Source organism: Phoxinus phoxinus (genome assembly GCF_949152265.1).
Source record: "Phoxinus phoxinus genome assembly, chromosome: 17".
NCBI classification, from domain to species: domain Eukaryota; kingdom Metazoa; phylum Chordata; class Actinopteri; order Cypriniformes; family Leuciscidae; genus Phoxinus; species Phoxinus phoxinus.
The window spans coordinates 23242971-23266850 of NC_136892.1; the positions used below are offsets into that span (position 1 = coordinate 23242971).

Sequence of the window (23880 nt, forward strand, 5' to 3'; positions counted from 1 at the left end):
AGAATGATTTATGAAGGATCATGTGACTCTGAAGACTTCCTGGAAATTGGAATATAGAAAGTGGTTAGATTAAGCCAGGATTACGCCTTAGTTCAATTAAAACATTCAAGTAGCTTTTATAAACGTGTGCATCTTGAGACAAAACAATGGCACGGATATATATTAAGATATGTCAGTGCAAGTTGCTTTCACTTAAGACCGCTCAAACATGAATTTTAGTCTGGTAATAACAAGCTTAAACCTTGTCTGTGAAACCGGACAATAATATATTAACATTTCAATCGCAATATAATGGGTTTCATTGTATTCATTGTATTTTTCATTTTTCACGTGCAGCATCAACATTTGAGGCTATGATGCGGCATGCTACTATTATGTTTCATATTTAATTTAGAATTTTTCACATATAGTAGGATATACAGTTTTCAGTCAGTGTATTATTCCTTTGCACACACAACGTAAGCCCCCCCAAAAAAAGGATCATTCAGAAAAATCTGCATGATTATGAAGTCACACATTCACACCGTCATATTAACATGTGATCGCCAATAAATCAACAATCATTCAGAATTCCAAATTGGCCTTCCCTAAGGGACAACAGTGCTCATTATTATATTGGTAAACAATGGTTAGTCAATCATAACAGAGATCATTTATATATTCAAATATTTCATTGTTTGATTTCATGGGCATTTGTTTACTTTTTGTATAAATGTCCAATCAGCATCCTGTAGCAAAACCACTGTCTTACAAGATTACACCCCATTGGATTTTGTTCATCAAGCTTTTATTTTTATATTTTAAATGTTATTTACTGTGATATAATTGAGCACTTTTACATGACATGTAATGTTATATATTGCACTACTGAGAAAAGCACCACAACTCTACGCTCTAGATGGAGCTGTGAGGTTTCAGTTTAGTGCTTAAGATAAAAGGTGTGTGTGTCAGAGCAAATCCATGTGGTGAATGAGTGTCTAACAGACATGTTCAAAGAAAACCAATGTGTGTGGGAGATAGAGAAGAGTAAAGGCAAGGTTTGTACTCTGTGTGTGTGCTTAAGTGGAAAAAAGGAGTTTGATAGGGTGGTTGCTTTGCATTCTCTCTCTCTCTCTGTCTCTCTCTCTCAAATGAGAGAAAAGAAGAGATATTTGGGGTCGTTGTGAGCAGACAGAGAGATGTGTGTGTGTGTGGGAGGGAGTCAACAGCAGCTCTGTATGGGACTGTGCATGTGGAGCAGGGGTCTTCTACTTCAGACGAGCACTTTACTCTGTCCCTGAGGCACCCCTTCTTTCTTCTCCCTCTTTTCAGCATGTCACAATGAGAGAGCCTCATTTACGGCTAAACAACACACTTTAGAGCCACCACTTCAAATGACCCACATTCTCCCAGACACACAACACCACCGCCATACACCTCACCAGCAACTCGATACCATCGGCTCCATCTAACGGCCTACATTTCCCATTATCCTCTGAGACAAAAAGACAGAGATACCGAACTGACTGGCCAAATGCTAGCACTGGGAACATTTGTTTATAGTGCCGCATTAATGTTAAAAAGAAACTAATTTAAGCATTTCCTCCTCCTATAGTCCATTTATAACGTTAGTCAAGGTTAATATTCATAATTTAGACTTAAATTACCATTTTCCACAGATTTCCCCTCCATGTTCCAACTCAACAGACTGTTTTTTGCTACTGTACCTTTAAGAGTTTAATATTACCATTCAGTTTTGCTACAGGGGAGCATAATATATACAAAATGTTTATTAAAATGTCTGTTGTAAATGTGCATCTTTAACTTTACATTCTTCATATGAACAGTAAGCTTGTGGGTTAGGTCAAAAAAAAAAAAATAGCAGCAGCATGTTGAACCAAAAGTGATTCAATAACTACTGATTAATTCAGAGAGTTTGATTATATGATCAGATTAATTCAAAGCAGTAGCTCTTGTGTTTGAGTTTTTTTAAAGGTTTATTAAACGAATGAATCATAAGAGTAATTTCCAAATAATAGATGAATTACTGTTAAGTTTATTCGAGTGTCTTTGATGTCGCCCTTTGATCCAAATTTTATTGGATAAGCTGACATGCCTCTTTGTTTTGCTCTCGTAAATATGCATGATAAGAGTTGCATTTTACGATATGCATTTAGCATTGTTTTTCATTACTGTCTGTGATCTTATCGGAACTTGTTAACGACTCACCGGTTGAGAAAGTGTTTTTAGACGTTTCCTGGCATTTCTTTGGATTCCACACAGCACATTTAGTGTGTTTAGTGTTCCGTGTGTGTGTGTGTTTTGTCAGGGTAGGTTGTTTTGTTCTGGTCCAGGAAAAGACTCTCTCCTGCTCTGTTAATTTGCTTTGCTCTGCAGATGTTCACATCAGATGTTTTGAATTAAATGCTAGATTGCTCACACAAGGTCAGCTATGAGAACTCAGTCAGAATACCTCTCTGTTTGCCTCTGGAGCTGAGAAAGAATTCTAAATGTGTGAGAGAGAGCATGACACTTCAGTCGTGTGAAAATACAAAACTGGTGTTTCTCCAGAAGGAACCTCTTATCTGCAGCACTTCCCAGGCTTCTTGTGTCTTGTGTGCCCTCATCAGGACGGCTTGAATACCAATTCATCAACACCAACGGCAACAACAATTGATGTATAAATGAAATTCAGATGAGATTTCACAAGTCATTTATTTGTTATATAACGTTAATGAGAAGATGAGTAAAGACATCTGTTGCTGTCTGAAGTTTTTACGACTGCACATTTATTTTAATTTATTTACTCACTAAGTTTATTTATTTTAAATTCTGTATTTATTTTGTATATTTTTAGGAATTGAAAGCATCAGTGCGTTTCCAAAAATCATTCAATATGAAAAAGATATGAATCGCAATTAATTTAATCCATTCACTACACTAATACTTTCAGTTATTCATATTTTCATATATTTCATAATTTCACAATTTCTTTTTTATAGATTTTAAGGAAGTAAAACCAAGATCTTTCCAAGTACACACTGGGGTACATGAATTGCAAGTCATCATGAATGCATATTGAAAAATCTCCTTTCTTTTTTTTTCCTCCTCCTCTTAGGTCCCTATTATCTTTGCTTTGACTTTTATGGGTCAGGGGGCAGCAGAGCTCGGGTTTGCAGGAGACGTCCAAAACCGCACAGCCAGACAGATGAGCTGCATGGAGAACCAGGAGTACCCGCACAACAGCTTCTGCTGCAAGAACTGTGAAGCTGGTAAGTAGCAGACAAGATCCTGTCCAACCGTGAGAACTTCCCTTGTAAAGGCAAGTATTGTAAACACAAATGAGTCAACTCGCTCAAAGCAAGGTTTTTAAAGTAATTTCCAGCATAGGCTTTTTTTCAAGATGTTTAAAATGGCTTTCCAGGCTTTGTCAATGAGGTGCTGACAAACATCCGTCAGTGATGCTATTAAGAGTGTTATTCTCTGATGAAGATTTGAACAGAAACAGCATTGTTATTTTAGAGCTTAAAACTCCGAATTCACATTTGTGAGACTCTGGTTTCTCATAGAGCTGTCTCGCGAGGGATATTGCAAGGTTAGTGCTAAAATGAGGTGTTTGTAGGCCTGGAGTTAGTGTTTAAATATCCAGAATGGCAGGTCATAAAGCACACTTAAACAATAGAAGCTTAATCACCAAACCTGCTGGTAAGGGAATTAAACAAAATATAGTATTGGGAATAACAGTTAGAACATGTGGTTCATTTTTGTAATGATTTACTAATGTTCATTTTTGTGTAGTATGATAATCACATAATGGGTTCTCATTTACAATGGTTTAAAATAATGTAAAACAATAAATAAAAAGAGAATTGAATGCATAAAATAAAACCAACTGTTCATGAACAAATAAAAATGATCATATAAAAAAAATTGATTCTGTACTATTTCTACCAAAATACTAGTAAAAAAAAAAATTTCATATGAGAAATGTGGATCAATATTTTAATTCTAGATGATTGGTTACAGCGTATGTATGTATGTCAAGAAAAACATTTTGGAACGAATGAGTCATGCATTATATTAAATTACATTTTAATGTGACAAAAAGGTGGCATGTATTTTACACAGGGCTCAAAATTGCACAAAACATTTTTTGCCTAAATGTTGCATTCTCTGGCTTTAATAATAAAACCATTTGAAATGGAGTCGGTTCTGAATACGCACTGGTTCCCATTCTAAAATCTTTTTCTGAAAATGATATATGTTGATATTTAATGTCTGTCTTAAAATGTTTTCTGTAACACAGGCACTTATGTGAAAGAGAAGTGTAGCAGGGACCAGGAGAAGGGCATTTGCTCCCCGTGTGAGAAGGGCACGTATGCCGAGCACCCCACAGGCATGGAGCAGTGTCTGCAGTGCAGCCAGTGCCACAGAGGTAACGTTCCCCAATCTTCACTTTCCTCTCCAAACCAGCCATTTTGTAAAAGACCAGGTCAGATCTTCCTCTTAGGGTTGTTTAAAGAAAGTGTTAGAGTCCAGTCCTTGACTGGCACTTTGAGATACAGAAATCTCAACCTTCTGCTATTGTAATTGATTGTTCAGTTTTCCAGTAGACAGCCATATGTAGTCTGCACTGGCTCTCCAGAGAAGCAGAGCTCTCAGGAATGTAACATTTATACATCTCGAGTGAATAATGGAACACACATGGTCCTCGGCATGCTGGGAAGGTAATAACACAACCCATCGCCGGTGACTACTGGACAAACAATTAACTTCTGGAACTGCTGTCGGAATACAGATATTACAAAAAACTCAACGAAATCATATAACGAAACTGGCGTCAGAATTCTTTGCTTTTGGAAATTTCGACTCGCCTTTGCACAAGATGGAAAAATGTGCTGCATACTGTGATCTGCAAGCGAGACGGAACATCTAAAGCACGCTGAATCCATCGCAGAACGCTCCGCTGTGACGGCTCATTCTCCTGCAAAGCTATTTAGTCTGTCTCTGGTTCCTCTGAAGTCAAAGCCATCCATTAAACTGCTGTTTATTTTGATTGGACAGCCACGTTCACCGTTTATTAAACCATTTGATTTACCTAAACACTCTTTCCCACAAGACCCTACTGCTTGTTCAGATTCAAACTCTGTTGTAAACACTACATATTCCTATAAACAAAAATCTCGCTCGCCTGTTTAGACAATAAGCCTCCCATAGGATTTGCATGAGGACGGGGACATAAGCAGGCCCCATGAATAGAGTTGAGTCTAGTGTTTCCTGTGCTGGACACCTCACTCCTGGGAATCTGATCTCCTAATGTTACACGTCCTGGGTGTGGCCCCACTCCTGTGTTCTTTCACTAGCCGTTTGTGTGTGTATGAATGACTGAACTATCCTCTAGTGCATGCACCCCTTTGTGACTGTTGTCCGGGATTGTGTGTATGCGTGTGTTTTAGGATGATGCAGGGTGTGCCTGTATCATGTGCCGTCTTGTTCGAAATCTATTTTGCTCAATTAATCACTCCCAGGTTAGTCCTCCTGCCTGCTGAGTCACAAGGGTGTGTTGATTAAGACTTTCCATGCATATAATAATTGTAAATAATGTAAAGTGAATTGGATCTGTATTGATCTAATGATTAATTTCACCCTTCACAGAAACATTTTTTGTTGAGGCTCAGATTAGTTCTAACAATTTTACATTGAATAATTTTTTTTTATCTGGATCGTAATCGGTATTTATGCTAAATTAATTATCTTTTAAAGGTGTTTTTCAACTGTCTTCTGAAGCAAAGATTAGTTTTAGCATGTATACATTTGATCTAAATTTGGATGGAATGTGGATCAGGATCTGGATTTATTCGACATGTAATTAAATAACTGATTTTATTATTCGAAGGTGCATGTCAAGTGTTTTCTGAGACAGGTGCTAGTTCAGTACAATTATACGTAAGAATCTAGCTCCAGATAATTCTCTTTATATGTGGATTGAATCTGGATTGATCCTATAATTCAGTTTCCCCTTCAGACGTGTGTTAAGACTTTTCTATTTCAGATATAAGTTGTAACAGATAGACACTGAATCATTCTCTCTGAATTGAATCTGGATTGATCCAACTGTTTGCCAAAGCAAAAATGACTTGTATCATTTATTATTCACTTTTGATCTAAAATACAGATTTAATCCAGATATAACATTGATCCAATTCTGGTCACCCTCCGAAATTAAGTCTATTGCTTCTCTCCCACTCGTTTCTGATGTCTTCATTCTTCCCTCCCTTACCTATTTGTTTCTCTCCCACCCTTTACAGATCAGATCATGGTTGCAGATTGCACCAGCACAAGCAACACCAAGTGTGAATGTAGACCTGGTCACTTCTGCCTGCCAGATGAGCCATGTGAAGTGTGCAAGAAATGCACCAGGTGAGTTCCTCTCTTCCTTTGGAATGTGCTCTTCCCACTTGTCCTCTGTTCTGGTGCTCAACACCCTGATGAAAGCTGACAGATCAGACACTCCCAGCCTCTATTCTCTTAACCTTTCAGCCCCTGCTTTAGATCACCGCATCCAATGAGTCAGATCCCTTTTCCCACTGATTCAGCCTCTCCACCTTTAACCCCTGAGGCTTTCACTGTGCTATTCATAATGACTGTCATTTTGCGACTCCTATTTTAAGCCTTTTCTAAAAGGCATCATTTTTGACCGTGGTTTTGCAGGTGCAAAGCTGATGAGGAAGAAGCGACCCGTTGCACTGCGACATCCAATACAAAATGCACAAGGAAGCGCACCTCTAATCCGACTGCAGGTCCAACAGACAAGCCATCGGCATCAAATAACACTGATCCTATAGGTAAGGTCAGCTCTGCGTACAGCCATGTTCCAAAATTAACTTGAGAAAATAAGTGACTCAACCTTGATACTAGTTACACTGCATCATGGTCATGAACAGAAGGAAAATTTAAATTTAACCTTTTATTTTTTTAGCGGTTGTCATACCAATTGTGATTCTACTGATCATATTGATCCCGCTTGGAATATTTTTATGGAAGAAACGTCAACGTCATCAAAGTGGTATGTTTGGAAACCTTTTTAGTCCTTGTATTGAATAACCAGTGTTGGGTGTAATGCATTACTAAGTGATTAATAATAGTGTAAATTGTGTTATTACTGTAATTGAATAACTTTTCCATTGAATAAGGTAAAGTAAGGGATTACTCTCTGTAATTATGGTTACTTATGATGTAATTGCTTTAAATACTGTATAGACTAGAACAATTCTATAAAACAATAGTTGATTGAAGTTCAAGTATAATTTGTGCAATTTTCTATTATTTATTTAAAAAAATTAAAAGAGCATTTTCATGTTTATCATTGTATTGTTCAACCGGTTGAGGTTGATATGGGATTTAGAAGGTAATTAGCAATAAATTATGCAATACTTTTTAGAGAGAGTAATTGGGAGAGTAATCTAATTGCACTATTGAAGATGTAATTACTCGTTTTTAGAGTAGCCAACCCAACGCTGAGAATAACATAGCAGTGAGATATCAGTATCAGCAGTTTTATATCTGTATGACAAGTTTCAATATTGTTGTCAATATCGGCCTCACATAAAGGGCCAGACGACATTACAATGACATTACTTATGACATAAGTGCCTAAATAAAGTACAGAGGAGGAAGATAAATCCTGTAAAGAGAGGGATAGAAATCAGCACAAAAATCATAGTATAACAGATGTGTTAAATCTTTAAGTCTTTAAGGAAAGGACCCCAAATTTTGGGAAAATTAATGAACCTTATATTAGACCTTATATCCCTTAATATAATTCTCCTAGGCACAACTATGCCCACGCTGTAAATAATAATGCAAAGAGGAAACCGTGTCCGAATAGCCAAAGATGGCCAATTCCATTTTAGAAGGGAGAAATCTGATCATATGCCACCGAATACCAAGAAAAATATCTTCTTAAGAAGTTTCAAGCTATTTAATTAGTACATTAGTTCATAGTATTACAAATATCTGCAAAGTGGAAAATCAAATGTACTTTTTATGGACATATTTGCTGTCAACTTTATTTCAGACGGTGCTGGTGATTTGAAAGAAGTAAAGATTCCTATTGTAAGTATCTTTTGACTTTTTATGAGTAATTAAATGAATTAGTTTTGGTTAATATTATTCTTTAAATAAACTTTAAATGTAAAACGAATTTAAAACTATAATTATTTTATGAATCTTAATAATTTAAAATCGTATAATTGCGTATAATTATAAATCGTAAATAATTACATTTATTTTGAATGGGTTATTTTAACCCATAGTTTTAATCAGTTGTTGCCTTCACTCAGGACGAGTGCCCAAGATCAGAAGAGGAACAAGAGAACAGCCGCAATGCTGGATTGGAGGAGCAACGCCCAGAGTCCCACCCTTTGTTGACGCAAGAAACGCAGGAAACGGGTAGCAAGAGCATACCTGTGGAGGATGAAGACCGGGGATTGGGCGACAGCTTGCCGAACACAACCAGCTCTTCCCAAACCAGTCTGTCTGCTCTACCTCCTGCAGTCTACATGGACGAATCGCCTGGATCGAGTCCCCCGGCCCCGAGGCAGACGGAGACAGATACAGAGTCATGGGCGAAGGTTAGCTACAATGGGATCTTTTCAGATCAATCACACAGATTTTACACAGCTAAATACCATGAAACGACAAGATAGCGCCTTCAAATGTGTGAGAAGATCCTTGTTTGCAAGGACTGCTGAATGGTCCTGTTAACTAAATTCACAACATTGCCAAACTTTTTTATTTTATTTTTTTATAGGATGATGGTCCTCCCAGAAAACTTGTTCCTCTACTTGGTAAGATATTACTCCCTCAGTTACAGTATACAGAATACTGTTGATTTTAAAAATTAAAAATAAAAATGAAATGAACTTGACCATCAGTACAACATAACAGTTCTTGGTTTATATTGAGTATATGTGACCCTGGACCACAAAACCAATCTTATGGGAAAAAAATTTAAATCGAGATTTATACATCATCTGAAAGTGGAATAAATAAGTGTTACATTGATGTATGGTTTGTTAGGATAGGACAATATTTGACCGAGATACAACTATTTTAAAATGTGAAGTCTAAGGGTGCAAAACAATCTAAATATTGAGTTGTCCATTTATGTTGGCGATTGTGCTGCATCCACTCACAAAAATAAATTTTTGACATATTTAGGGTAGGAAATGTACTAAATATCTTCATGGATCATAATTGCTTAATATCCTAATGATTTTTGGCATAAAAGAAAAATTAATAATTTTGCCCCATTCAATGTTTTGTTGACTATTGCCACAAATATACCCGCGCGACTTATGACTGGTTTTGTGGTCCAGGATCACATATGTGACTTTGTTGGTTCAGTGACTGGGTCAGATGGTAATTCAGACATGAATGTTTTTGAGTGATTTCACTTGATTTGTTTATGAGTTAAGACCACACAATAGAAATATGTTTTGCTGATTTATTTAAAAAAATATTTTTTTATATTACTCTGAAGAATGCAAATGTTCAAGAAGCATTAATGGAACTGAAAGAAAAATAAGTAATGCACAATAAGTAAGATACACTTCCAAATAAGATAAGATTAACTTCCATTCAAAGGTTTTGGGTCAGTAGGATTATTATTATTATTTTTTTTTAAAGAAGTCTTGTATGCTCAAAAAGGCTGCATTTCCCCCAAAAAAATATAGTAAAAACAGTACTATTGTGAAATATTATTACTATTTAAAATACATATTTTGTATTTTGAATACATTTTAAATTGTAATTTATTCCTGTGATGACAAAGCTGAGTTTTCAGAAGTCATTTCTTCTTATTGTCACTGTTGAAAACAGTATGTATTAGAAATGGAAATACTTTATAATGTTATAAATATATTTACTGTGACTTTTGATTAATTTGCTGTATCCTTAGTGAATAAAAAAAAATCTTTACAAGAAGTTACTGCCCCAAACTTTTTGAATGGTATTGTTTTAATAAAAAATAAATCTAAAACTAATTCTGTTCAAGTATTTAATTATTCCTAACCACAATTATAAGTACACAACATACACTAATTATCCTTATAATTGGCTCATTTCAAGTTCATATTCCAGAAATTGGCCATTAGAGGAGTTCTGAAGTCTCGATGCTTTGATTTAATAGGTGAGGAGGAGTCTCTGAGCAAGAGTTTCGACCTGTTTGACACCCTGGACGTGCGGTACCACAACAAGTTCTTCCGGAGCATCGGCGTGAACGACAACGCCATCAAGGTGGCCGAAACGCAGCATAACATGGACAAAGTCTACGAACTACTGCGGGTGTGGATGCAGAAAGAGGGCCTGCGGGCAAACATTAACACGTTAATACAAGCTCTTCTGGACCTGGACCAGCGGTATTCAGCAGAATACATCGCCTCCAAGGCTATTGAACGAGGCTACTACAAATATGAATGATGCCTTTTCGAGACACTTGTCGAGTAAAAGAACAAAAATAATTGAGAGGTGTAGATTGGCCTGTTGGTCTCAGTACATGAACTCGATGTCCCGTTGTGGAGACATTGGTGAATCGCCTCTCTTTAGCGCCCACGGTGGGTTTAGAAGCCAACACTGGACCCTTTTTTAAGGATTTACACTGGCTAGCAGTAGAGGGCGCTGTGTTCCCCCTCAACCGTGCATTCTAGTGTTACTTGATGCACTGGCCTCAGGCTTTCAAACTACAGGTTGGTCCAAAGCCTGCGTATAGATCAAACTAAAACAAGTATATGTAGAAGAAGATTATTCACAAGCTTCACACTACATGTAGTCGTATTCCTCAATCACTTCTGTTCTTGGCTATGAAACTTCTCGATGAACTCAACTCATTTACAAATGAACAAATATGCCTTAAGATGAGCTGTGGGTTTTGAATTTCAGGTGTACCGCTGTGTCAGCAGTTTAGGCTTACATTTGAAGTTCAGAACATTAATTTTACTTCGGTTGTTACAGAAAAACTCGTATGCTAGGCTGCCCTTGAATTATGCCAGTCTGTGAAAGGTGATTTCTGTTCCTCGCCCCCTCCCAATGACCTTTCTCCATCTGTTTGGTGCAAGGCTGAGATGTGTTATTCACCTTCTCAACCTTTCTTGCCTGTTCTGTTGTTATATTTAAATAAGTGATGTATTTATTTGTATTGTGTAATTCCGTATTATTTATACCTGTTACCAATATTCACCTACAGTAAGTGTTCCTGAAGCATTTTTTTGTGCCGTGACTGAGGTGTTCACAAGACAAATCCTTTCCGGTCCTTTCACAAGCGGATTTAGTGCCATATCCCCCATAGTTTTTTCTATAGCTAAGACATTTCTACGTTTACCCCGAGCATGTCGCTTACTATAGACTCATCATCGTAGTTTGAATCAGAAGAAGCGTCCTTCGTTGTGGACATGTTGTTGATGTGTGTGATAAAAGATAAAGAAAAAGCTTGAAAGAGTACCATGGTCAGTATCTCTTGGGCGATTGCTTCTGCTGGTTGCATTAATGTCAAGGATAAGGAGGCATTTCAAACTTCTGCTCGCTGTTCTTGTTTTTTTTTTGTTTTTTTTTATGCGGTAGTGCACAGGTACGTGTTTTTTTTAAATAGCTAAAAGATGAAGGAAATTTATGCTCATCCAGAAACTACTATAGCGTTTTATCTAGTATGTACATAGTTGAATAATTCTATTAAACGAAACTAATAGATCTATATTTATAGAAGCCCTAAGAGCGCAGCGTAATGAAGAACTGCCTAAAAACCAAACTGAAGGAACAAATTGAAATTGAAACGAACAAACGGAATAGATGTTCTCTAAATAAACAGGGCTTCTAAATTAATTTACGCAGCAGTAAATGAACTGTGACGTCTGACTCGGCTCTGTATAGCTATGTAGATGTGTCGGTGTATGAAATAGGATGGATATATTTTCAGGACACAGGTCTCAGATCAGCATCACCTTTGGACAGATTTGTTTGAGTTAGTACGGAAAGCTGAAATCCGATCAGGACAAAATGGCTCCCCATCCCATTGAGCTTCCCCGTTTAATTCTGAAATTGTAGAGCCGTCGTACAGTGCGGGCACTGCCACCTATTGACGTAGAGTTGAATAGCAAGAGAAAAAAACCTGCATCAATTTCAAGGGACCTTTTTACACATCTTAACAGTTTTTTTCCCCCTCACATCTTTTATCTTTTTGCACTGAATTTAACATTGAGTGTCTCTTCAGATGTAGGTGCAGGAGTTCGGGCAGTTCGGTGCCATCTCTCTCTGTGTTTTCTGAGGTTTTTATACATGTTTTTAGTTTTATATCGAAGCCTCGTTGTTTCTGCCTTGACGCCTCTAACACAGATGCACGCCTCAGAGCTCGCTCATTCTACACTTTATTTCCCACAATATCTCTCTACGAGTAGAAGTTTTGTATCTCCTTTTTTCCCCTTAGACAATTGTTTGCTCGTTTATGAATGTCAAATGTTTGCTGTTGCAAAGTTGTTTGTAGAATGTTTTTGTTTTAAAATAATAATAAAAAAAAATACCAAAAAGTTTCCATGGCAAGTTCATCCATCAGAAGTCCAAGAGTGAAAAGTTGATTTAATTTGTATTCATTTGTTTTAAGATGTGGTGTTTTACAGTTTGAGTTTATTTATTTATTATTTAAGTCTGGGTGTTTTGTTTTTAATTCTATGGCGTTATGATGCCTTAGATATTAATTATAGTTGAAAATTTGTATTATTATTGATAATATTAATGTATTATTTGTTTATTATTGTTATATATATATATATATATATACACACACACACACACACACACAGTGCTGGTTAGAATTATTTGCCCCTTGGTAATAAATATGATCAAAGATGGCTATAAAAAAAAAAACAATTGCATTGTTTATCCTTTTTAATATTTTATAAAAAATAAATTAACCTTTTATTGAAGTAAAATAATTGAAAGTGGGGGGAAAATCACAAATCTTTTTCTCCAAAACGCATTACAAACAATTATTTGCCCCCTTTTATTAAATACTTTTTGCAACCTCCTTTTTCCAAAATAACAGCTCTGAGTTTTCTCCTATAATGCCTGATGACTTTGGAGAACACCCGACAAGAGATCAGAGACCATTCCTCCATACAGAAGTTCTCCAGATCCCTCAGATTTCCAGATCCATGTTGGTGCTTCTTCTCCAGTTCACCCCACTCATTTTCTATAGGGGTCAGGTCAGGACTGGGATGGCCATTGCAGATGCTTGGTTTTGTGCTCGGTGACCCATTTTAGTTTTGATTTTGATGTTTGTTTTTGGATCACTTTGCTGTTGGAAGATCCAAACATGGCCCATTATAAGATTTTTAGCAGAGGTTGTCAGGTTTTGATTTTTTATCTGTTTGTATTTGATCGAATCCATGATGCCATGTACCTGAACAAGATGTGCAGGACCTCTGGTGGAAAATTACACCCACAGCATTAAAAATACAGCAGAGTATTTAATTTTACACATTTTACTTTTGTATCCCTGTGCGCACCAAACCCATACAGTATAAAAATGATGTTTATAAAAGTGTGTGTCTGAGTCTGCCTTTAATAAATAGTGGTGCGTAACAATATTTTTATTACACTATTTTACTATATTTTTATAGTGGTGATTTCAAATCTTCTTGGTCATGTCAAACATATTCCAATCAATGAAACTGTCCTCCAGCAACACAATTTTTTGACTTATGATGACCACCGGAGCCAGTGATGCACGGCCTGTCAGACGGTCCTCAAACAGGGCGGCTTAGCAAGCATTCAGCACACCGTAAGCTCAAGAACAGGTAAGGGCTCTACTTTGTCCCTAGCAAATATTCACACCTGCAAAGACACCCTTTCTTACTATTGAAATTGCCACGAAGTAGGACACGGGCCCCACAGACACTCTTATCTGAGAACGCTGACCGCAGGCAGGATTCAGGGTGACACCTGACAGAGCAGGAAAGAGCTGAGCACAGCAAGCAGAGATAAAAAAGAAAGAAAAACAGTAGGATTTCATTGTTTTGTAGAATGTCTTCAGACAAAATACACAACCTAACTAAATAACATACAAAAATATCTCCTTACACAATAACGGCAACATCCGATTTCAGTGAGTGCATAAAAAATCCCTAATTTCAGGATAATTTGGTAATAACTCCCATTTTATTTGTATTTTAAATAATTGTATTATTGTTCAAATTTACTCTGAAATGATCTGACAATATGGAGTGCCACGTAATGTTTCATAAAAGAATGCCATGAAACATATTAAAATAAAAATCAATGATTAAAGTCAATGCATGTAATATAATAAAAATCACTAAATCATCTAGACTACATTTATTATTATCAGAATAGAAAAATATACAAATACTTTTAAAGCATGATCTTTTGATAAAAGAATGAATCAAATAATTTAAATGATAAATTAAGCTGAGGTATCAGGGTGCCAAACGTGTGTGTTCTGGCAAGCAAGTGGTATCTCGCTCCAATTGTCCCCTAGCTAACTCTTACTGCATGTTATAAATCCACATGGTTAGTCATTATGGATGGAGGGTGTGTTATCCACACTCAGCTGCGCTCCTGCTGTCTCTAATAACCTCCAGTAGACTTTGGGCCATCCATGGAGACAGAACCCACATCCCCTGAGGCAAGATGCTGCACACACTCCTAGATACCAGACATAAAAGCAACAAAAAAAAAATCATCAAATAATCGTATGTGCTGCTCTCCACAAACTGACATTAAAGTACATTATTCTACAAATAAACCAGTCCAGCAAGAAAATAATTACCATAAGGTGCACAAATAAATGATCTTCTCAGACTGAACCAAAACTAATGACGTACTGTAGCTGGTCTTCAGAAGCTCAAAAACTGGAAGCACTTCAAAAACATCTCGATTTGTTTCGTTGGTGACTCGCTCCCATCTTTATTGTGCAGATATTAACTGAGCTCCAAATGCAAAAACATCCTTCAAAGCTCTGGAAACTGGGACCTGCGGGATGTTGAATCCACATCATTACGGTAGCTGTGGGAGAAATTTCGAGAGCAAAAAAGACTATAGTTGTGAATTTGAGATGAAGTCAGCGAGTTACAGGTTTCATTGCAATCTCATTCTGTTGATACTCACTCTCCCAGTATCACTGTGAGAGGATGGTCAGAACTAGACGTGCTGTCTGTGTGCGGAGGGTCAATAACGCTAAGTATCATGGTACTGGAGGTTTTTTTGGATCTGATGGCACTAAGAAGATTCATGGGGGGAAACATGTTAGACGCAGGCCTCTCTGGGTCAGCTTCCCAAGCTGGTTTACTCCATGACCTGATCTCTCTTTGTCTAGATGTGGTCTCCGGGCCCCGTCTGGGTTCCACTGACTCCACTGTTGATATGCCCACTCGTTTGTGACTCCTCCAGGACCAACAGGAACACTTGCTACAGCAGCAACCTCTTCCGCCGGAGCTCCATCCTCGGGTGAGCAGAGCCAGCAGGTCCCTCTTGAAGGCGGTGTTGAGGGCGGCGTAAACCAACGGGTTACACACCGAGTTGCTGAATCCCAGGATCTGAACCACGCTGACCAGGAGAAACTCAGAGTCAAGAGCAAGGTCCAGCTGACCTGTGTTTTGAGAACAGACAAGGTAAGTTATAAATATGTAAGCCAATTTCCCCACAAATCAAGAATCAAAAAATGGCGACAAAATGAACTTATTTGCTCAAAACATTCAAGAAGGAAACCCCACTGTGCTGCTTGGGGACGTGCAATGTTCTGCTGTGGCTTTGTTTGAAACTATTTGCATTGGCACTAAAAATAGGAAGAGAAACAGCTTTGTTCTGAATAGTTTGTAAGGGTCAGACCCGACGGAAGAACAATAGGTGTGACCCCAGAATAAATGTGACATAACATTGTAAATATGTTATAATAGAGTTTACATTTGCAGTGAATTTTCCTAATCGTAAGCATTTTTATAGTTTTATGATATTCAGCACTCCCTAATAAAGTACATTAAAGTACATTTGGTTTAAGTTATATTTTTTAAACAAGAATTACATTAATGAAAGACTTGTATTCATTATTCATTTACTCATTTTAATAACCTTCTTCCTAAAATAAATTAGGCACATAAAATGTTGCTACAAATTTATTTTGTTAATGTATTTTTTGTGCAATGTGAAGCTGCCTTGTTGTCAGATGTTTGTAAAATAACAGTCTTTGTAGAGTCACTAGAATAGCTACTAAACCAATCTCACAATATTTGCCATAGTGCTGAGTGTGAGACAATGGATTAAACTTTTTTTTTTTTTAATTGCATGTCGATGGTTCAGAGGAATGATCTGTTGACCCTCTGATGTTTTGAGGTTGAGGAGAGAGAGAAGGAGAGAATCTGAAGTAATAATGTTTTTTGTTTGCATTGAGAGGCAAAAAAACAGGGAGATTGACAACAGTAAGCAGGAGGGCACAAGAAATGTTGTGTTACCATAGTCAAGCAGGAGGGAGACCAGATGGAAAGGTGCCCAGCAGGCGGCAAAGAGCAGCACCACGGTGGCCATCATTCTTATTGCGCGCTTCTTCCTCCTGAGAATAAAAGGCATTTCCATTCTTAAAGACGTGTCATTAAAAGCGCAATACAGGGGTGTCAATCAAACAGCATTTCATTTGTACCAGCCTACCAAGATCATCTGATCCAAGAGCAACAATCTAGACGCTATACAATACTTGTAATGAAAGCATCTGCTCAATGGACAGCTTTGGTCTCGTTTTTATACTGGTTTTGTCTTATTTTTATGCTTGTTTTGTCTTATTTGAGGCCCCCAGGGTGAGAACCTCTGGAATAAGCTAACTGTTGAGTTACTGGTCACATACACATTTACATGTTTTATTTAAGCCTGTATTTTTGTCCATTTCTGGGTGTTCTTGCTTATCAATAAACATTCACTTTGTGATTACTGTTACCTTTGTTTTTACTATTGTAATTATGTGTGTGATTTTAATTTTCAACCTATTTTGGGTTAATTTTAACCCAGTGGTATCATAATTTTTAACCAAAAGTTGAGTTAAATAAAAAAAGCCCTGCATGTTGGGTCAAACATTTCACCCAAAAAACTACTCAGTGCTGAGTTCGACCCTTTTTGATCAAGCGTTGTGTTGCCAAAATGAGCCAAATTGTTTTTTTGTTTTTTAACCCAGCAATTTTTGGAGTGCTCTCTTGAAGACTAACCTGGTAATCTTGTTGATTTCAGATCCCGGAAGTGTTTGAAACATGACATCGTGCACTTTGTGTTTGCCCCAGAGCTCTCGCATGATCTTCCAGTACAGGATGGCCATGGTCGTCAATGGGGCCAGGAACACCAGCATGGACAGGCAGGAAGTGTAGGCTCTCCTCTGCCGCTGGCTTGGCCAGACTTCCAAACAACAGGTGTAGTGGACATCGAACAGGAAGTCATATTTCACCTGGATAGAGGAAATTCATTATGTGACCCTTTCATTCTTCAATAATCTGTTTCTAAAACAAAGTCTGACGGATACAGGGAAAGGCGAGAGGCATCTAATGTATAAGGGTCTGATTTACTGACTGACAGGCATTTCTAATGGGTAAAGAGAGCTTTTTATCCTTCTCATGAAGTTTATCTGCTGCCTTAAACAGCGTGACATCAATGACCATTTGATTGGAGTGATTCATGCAAGACGTATTTGAAGGAATAAAAATCTGCACACGCAAGGACATTAAACAAAGTAAAAACACAATAAGTGGAAGGCATTATTATCTCAATGAAAACACACGAACATTGCATTTGAAGCCCTCAATGGTTTCTTCTAGCACAGCAAGCATCTAATTTGAACCTAATAGTGTTGATGCATCTGTTATTTGTAGCGGCCGCTGCCGTGCATGAGAATTACTCAGTCAAATGGCTAGATTTGTTCTGATCATATTTAAACTATCAGCAGCTTTTTTACCATTTCTTTCATGTCATCTTTTGGTTTAATAATTACAAACCATTTCATAAATTCAATGATAACTAGTACATTTGTTTCTTCCCTCAGATAGATTCAGCTGATACTGCTATTTAAGATGAATACTGATGCGTCTGTCCCAGTTCACTGTGTCCCTTGTCTGATTGTTAATGACTTGAGTTTTGTCTGTGACATAATGTCCAGCAGCGAAGTGTGAGCAAACTCTAAATGACCCATTTACATACAAATAGTGGTCTGTGTAGTGGTGATGATAGGGATTGTTCTAGAAATAACATGTGAAGTAGTTTGTTTTGTTGTTGCACGTTTACCTCCACTTTCTGGACAAACCACATGGGAGCCGCCACTGCCAGGGCAACCAACCACACGGCCACTGTAATATGAGGGAAAAGACATCATATTTGTTCTTTTTTAGAACTTCAAAAGAAAGTCAGTGGGGTCTAAAGTTTGCACTTTCACCATAAAGTTTGCACTTTCACCATAAAGTTTGCACTTTCATCATATGGACAAAATTGTTGAAACATTCTTTGTTTGTAAAAAGATTGCCAGGGCAACCAACCACACAGACAGTGTAAAAGGTAAAAAGACAACATGTTTGTTGTTTTCTAGAATTTTAAATGGCAGTATTGTCTAGTTCGGGGTTTTCAACATGAGGTCTGGGAACCGCAAGTGGTCCGCAAACTAAATTTGAAAATATTTATTTTTTATTCTGCTATGTAAAAAACTGGTCAGAAATTGTGAAATTAATTGTGATTTTTTTTTTTTGACTAGTAAAAACTAGTTTTTAACAGAAAAAAAACTAATAATATTTTGTAATACAAAATAATTAATAAAATATATATCAAATATTTTTAGTATATTATAGTAAATTTATTGTGAATTACTTTGTTGTCTTTATACACATCATATACAAATTGGTATATTATTTTTATTACATTATAGAATACGAAACAAAGATATGTTTTTTTCACACAGTGTAAATGGATGTTTATACATTAAAATGTATATTGCATACCTCGGGTCTTTAGTGACCCGGGACGTAATTTTTTATAGTTAGACATCAACCTTCTTAGCATTTCTAAATAAATTTTATAATAAACAATATAACAAGAAACAGAAAAAAAAGATACAAAAGAATCCCTGTTTTCCCATACATTTTTTGAAAAAATTGTATATGGTCGCTAATGACCCAAGATGTCAAAATTTCTGCACAAAAATAATGGAATATTTGATGACTGAATAAGTGCAATTCACCTTTATTCCACAAGGTGGCAATGTCTGATACACAATGACACAATGATGATATGACCAGATGCTGAATGTACTGGGAAATGAGCTCTGGCGAGAACAGATAGAACATCTGCTCAGCCTAAGCTCCAAAAGACAAAATATGCTTTATTTTATCCTTCTGTAATTTTTACTCTAATATTAGGAGAGTTTTATAGTATCGCGACAGGTAGAGATCCATCCGTGTTAGATATAGATCCAGATCGCTAATATGTAATAATGATTGGTAAAACATTCATGCATTTAAGGGTTAAGAGGACCCCATCCTTTATAAAAAGTTCTGTCTTGAAACTCTAGATGGCGCAGGCTGATAGGTCCTTAAAGTCCGCATGAACCGGAAGTTGCAAACGACTTTTCTCAAGTGTTGTGACGCATTTCCGAGTGAAACGGAATATTGAACAGAGGGCAGGGTTTTACTTTAGCGCTCCTCCTCTCCATCTCTCGCCCATAGCAGAGTAACGGTTTGAGGGGAGTGGTTAAGCGTTTAACCACAAGACTAGTAATATCCGCTAACAAAGTAAATAGGGTCAATTTTGATTTCATGCCGACTTTAACTCAACCTGCCTGCAATCACATTGTTATAGGGCACAGCTTATTGGTTCCTGCTGTTTCAGTAGCCAATGAGCTTGCGTGCTCAACCTTCAAATGCTTGGATAGCATTAGCCTTAGCAGTGCAGCGTAGCGTAGCATGGTGTGTTTTCAGAAACCTTCCCCAGCTCCACCTGTGTAGATCTGCTACGGGTAATTCATGTACACTATTGTATAGCAGCATGTCTTGCTCACAGCAGCGTGTCGTGTATATATTGGCAGTAGCAAGTAAAACAAGAAAGAAGCCTAAATTCAATCTGGTCATCATATAAAGCAATCGAGTCTTTTTGGAAAATTTTGACTAATCCGCTCAATTCATATGGATTAGTTTTATGGTCTCTTTGTGAACTTTTTGAAGTGGTAGTTGTGTAGCTGTCTAAAGCTCTCAGATTTGATCAAAAATATCTTAATTTGTGTTTTCCGAAGATGAACGAAAGACTTACAGGTTTGAAATGATATGAAGGTGAGTTAGTAATGACAGAATTTTCCATTTTTGGGTGAAGTAACCCTTTAAATGAATGAACACATTTGAAGTCTAGCTGCTGTTAATAACCACTCAGGAAAATTCTTTAATCTCTCTCTCTCCATAACTCACCCAGCATTTTGATGGCATGACAGATAAAGTAGCTGTTGCGGGCATGAAGAGGATAAAGGATTCCCTGGAAACGCTCTACAGCAATACACGTCATGGTGAGCATGCTGGTCGCAATAGCTGTCACTTGTAGGAATGGTATTAGCTTGCAGAGAAAATCTCCTGTGGATGAAAAAATGAATTAGGGACAGCAAATGAATCAGTGAGACAGAAAACGAGCGAGAGAACATGCTAATGGACTGATGAATGACTGAATAATTCCAGATTTACACAGCGGATAGGGTTAACTGTTGATACTTAACAATATATGGCATATACTGAGACTTTCAGAGCATGGCTAACTAACAGAAGGAAATGTGTGGGCAGTAAATGTATGGTTTTTATGGACAATGATGAGAACAGAAGGCTAGAGCACAGGACCACATGCACATTCTTTTCTGACACAATGCTCCTCATAATTACTATATCACAGATGGCGTTTGTGTTGCCATGGATTTGTGGAGCAGTCTTCTCTCAGAAGTCAGGAGGAGCTTTCTATAACCCTTATTTTCCAGCTCACTGATCCTCAAATATTCCAAATGAAATCTAGAATAATATATCTGCTGCATGCTGGACATGACCGTCCTTCATTATGCCATGCCATTAGATGAAAGGTCAATGACCCTTGCGAAAGACAGAATGTAAAACACAACATGACGCATGCTAATGGGATATGCAAACTGCAAACGATGCCTGATTTGTAGAGTAAAGCGAATGGCAGCCATAGCTTGTTGTCTTACTGATAATTGAGGTTATATTTACCTAATATTTGTTTTGGTTTATGTCAAGTGTTCAAATTTTGGCTAGTTATTATCATGGTCCAGTTAGGCCCTGCTTTGTAGATATTGTCCCTGCACCATCTGGCAGCAAAAAGCCTATTTTTCTTCCCATTGACGACCATTCAAAAGTAAAATTGTCTGTTTTAATGCATCAAATATTAGATTTTATAAAGAAATCTTACAAAAGCATTACATCCCATTGGGATCAGTACGTTTCTTTTATTTATTTTTTAAAGAAAGATTATACTTTTATTCAGAAAGGTCACATTAAATTGATCAACACTGACAGTAAAGACTTTTACATTGCTATAAACAAATCTATTAAGAATAAATGCTGAAGACTTAAGTAATGATGCTGAAAATACAGCTTATCCATCACAGAAATAAATTACATTTTTAAAATATATTAAAATAGAAAGCTGTTGTTTTAAATTGTAATAATATTTCAGTATTCATTTATCTTTATATTTTCAGTAAATGACAGTTTTTACTGTCAAAGAAATCAAATAATGGTGAGGATAAGAGACTTTTTTTCAAAAACACAAAAAATTATTGAACATTGTTTCTACAGCAACACAAGCACATAATATTTGTTATTTACACAAACATTGTTATTATAGAAATATGTGCAACTGCAATTAATATGATTCCAAGAACTTCGGGTAAAGGGCTCATTTACAATTCAACTGCATGTTCCACCGATCTCAGTTAATCAATGGTGACCTTCCATCTCATCAATGGCTACTTGGAGCTCTAATGTGAGTGCACTTGTTGCACGTAATTAAGGTGTTGAAAAACCATACCACACAAATACAGATAAATGCAGTCACGAGCACACAACATGCAGATGTTTAAACACAACAGTGCCTCTCCGGTCTTAGTGAGGCTGTGTCTGGTCACGACGACTCATTTATGGATGATAACTCCATTGTAAACATAGTCTACTTTTAGGATGGCCGTGAATGTTAATCAGCCATCAGCAAAATTTTAAGCTGAAGGCTTAAAATTGTATGTATAGGTCCATTGAATTGTCTGACAGCATAATAACGTCTGTCAGAGTAATATGTGTTCCAGAAATTATACATTACATTATGTAAATGCACTATTTTTCTATGTTTTTTTAGCTGTGATGATAGGCCACTGCATGTTTGTGTATTCACCCTCATGTCATTTTAAACCTGTATTTCAAATGTTTTTCTCCAGGCAATTTAAGTCAATGGGGTCCAAAACAACATTTGACCATTTTGACATGCATTGTATGGTCGAAAAAACACGGAGGCATTTTTCACAGAAGACATACAGGTTTGGCAGAACATGAGAGTCAGTAAATGACGACAGGATTTTATTTTGCAGTGAATTATTATTAACATCAGAAGCCCTTTTCGGAGATGGAAAAGGATTGAATTATGACGATACCTCAAGATGCCTAGACATTTTCAAACAGTTTATGTCTCTTTTAAAAACCTGCTCATTCTGTGCAGTTTTGCACCTGATTTATTCACTGGCATGAATTAATGATTCAAGCGCATCTTTTATTCAGTGCCCATGTATTGAAGTGTTGCACAAACCTTTTTGAATTGTGTAGGTTTATGAATGAACAAGTAAAGAATGTGTAGAAAGCATAGAAAACCTTTACACTTTACTCACCGTACTTTGAGTTTATGTATTAATTGCCCTTCTTTAATTTTCAAAGCCTTCGCTTTATAAAACTGAGACTGAAAAAAACATAATGAAGGGAAAATGAGATGGCCAAATGGATATACACAGTTATGAAACATCATAAACATAACAGAAACTAAGATTTCTGCCAAGCGTGAACAAAAAAGTAATTCTACCTGCCAACCAGTTGGTGAAGAAGTGCTGCAACAGTGTGGCAGGAACACACACTATGGATATCAGAAGGTCACTGAGTGCCAGAGAGCAAATGAAAAAGGTGCTGGGAGATTGCAGAGCCTTCCTGCGACATAAGAGAACCAGCACCGCCCCGTTGCCCACCACCGCAAACCCAAAGATGAGCATGTAGAGCAGGCCAAAAACCGGAAGCAGGGCACTAGGGAGTCTGGGCACAGCAACCAACGGAGGAATGGAGTATTCCTGGATGAACTGCCAGCGAGAGAGGTTGGAAGCCTTCAGCATGAGGTCCAGAAGATGGGCGGTCAGGTTCATATTGATGGCTTTCAAGTGTGTCATTTGTTTGAAGAATTCCGAATCCCACCGTGGCCTAGCAACAGTTCATCTGATCTCTGGAGTCTGATATTTGCTGTTTCTCCACAGAGCCTGTGTAGTCTACATTAATAAATGTTGGTGTGTGTTATATTGATTTGTTTCTTTTTGAAAATGATGGCTTACAGGCATGTGTCATGGTTGTTCCTTGATGTTGAAGAAGGCTTTCATGCCTTTATCTCATCTTGGGACACTCTGTTGTGGTCATTGACAGGCTGCTGCTCTGCTTGACAAAAACCTCTTCAGTCAAAAGTTGTGTGATACCAGCATTATAATGACGCCCCACTGTTGACTCTCAGTATGTCAGAATATCCTTTAGTTGTTCCAGCTCCTCCTTGTCAATGCCTGATATCACATTGTATTATGGCAAATTTTTTGCATGA

The 23880-nt window shown here is 37.2% G+C and overlaps 2 protein-coding genes across 7 annotated transcripts in view; one reads left to right on the plus strand and one right to left on the minus strand.

Annotated features, from left to right (window-relative positions):
* The window catches only part of tnfrsfa (tumor necrosis factor receptor superfamily, member a), a 37624-nt gene extending 25096 nt beyond the window's left edge, over positions 1-12528 (plus strand). For both annotated transcript variants that reach the window (XM_079586117.1, XM_079586118.1), the window contains exons 2-10: positions 3098-3251; positions 4286-4414; positions 6288-6399; positions 6691-6824; positions 6959-7045; positions 8057-8094; positions 8322-8612; positions 8792-8828; positions 10172-12528. In XM_079586117.1, coding sequence (XP_079442243.1) covers positions 3098-3251; positions 4286-4414; positions 6288-6399; positions 6691-6824; positions 6959-7045; positions 8057-8094; positions 8322-8612; positions 8792-8828; positions 10172-10461 — 1272 coding nt within the window. In that variant the 3' untranslated portion in view covers positions 10462-12528. The remainder of the gene's footprint in view (positions 1-3097; positions 3252-4285; positions 4415-6287; positions 6400-6690; positions 6825-6958; positions 7046-8056; positions 8095-8321; positions 8613-8791; positions 8829-10171) is intronic.
* Positions 12529-13576: 1048 nt separating this feature from the next.
* LOC306984399 (pyroglutamylated RF-amide peptide receptor) lies at positions 13577-23464 on the minus strand (the record flags this gene model as incomplete). Of its 5 annotated transcripts, XR_013794533.1 has the most annotated exons (9): positions 13577-13990; positions 14539-14694; positions 14819-15054; positions 15157-15637; positions 16497-16594; positions 17238-17470; positions 18301-18362; positions 20460-20618; positions 23110-23464. XR_013794533.1 is itself a non-coding variant. In XM_079585712.1 (7 exons), the coding sequence occupies 7 exons, from the start codon at positions 23462-23464 to the stop codon at positions 15000-15002; spliced, it is 1443 nt and encodes a 480-aa protein (XP_079441838.1). In that variant the 3' UTR covers positions 14722-14999. The 5 variants fall into 5 exon arrangements, 1 of the variants encoding a protein (XP_079441838.1); XR_013794534.1 differs by lacking the exon at positions 13577-13990 and having other exon boundaries at positions 14216-14694; positions 14819-15021; XR_013794535.1 differs by lacking the exon at positions 13577-13990 and having other exon boundaries at positions 14216-14694; positions 14874-15054.
* Between the last annotated feature and the right edge of the window lie 416 nt (positions 23465-23880).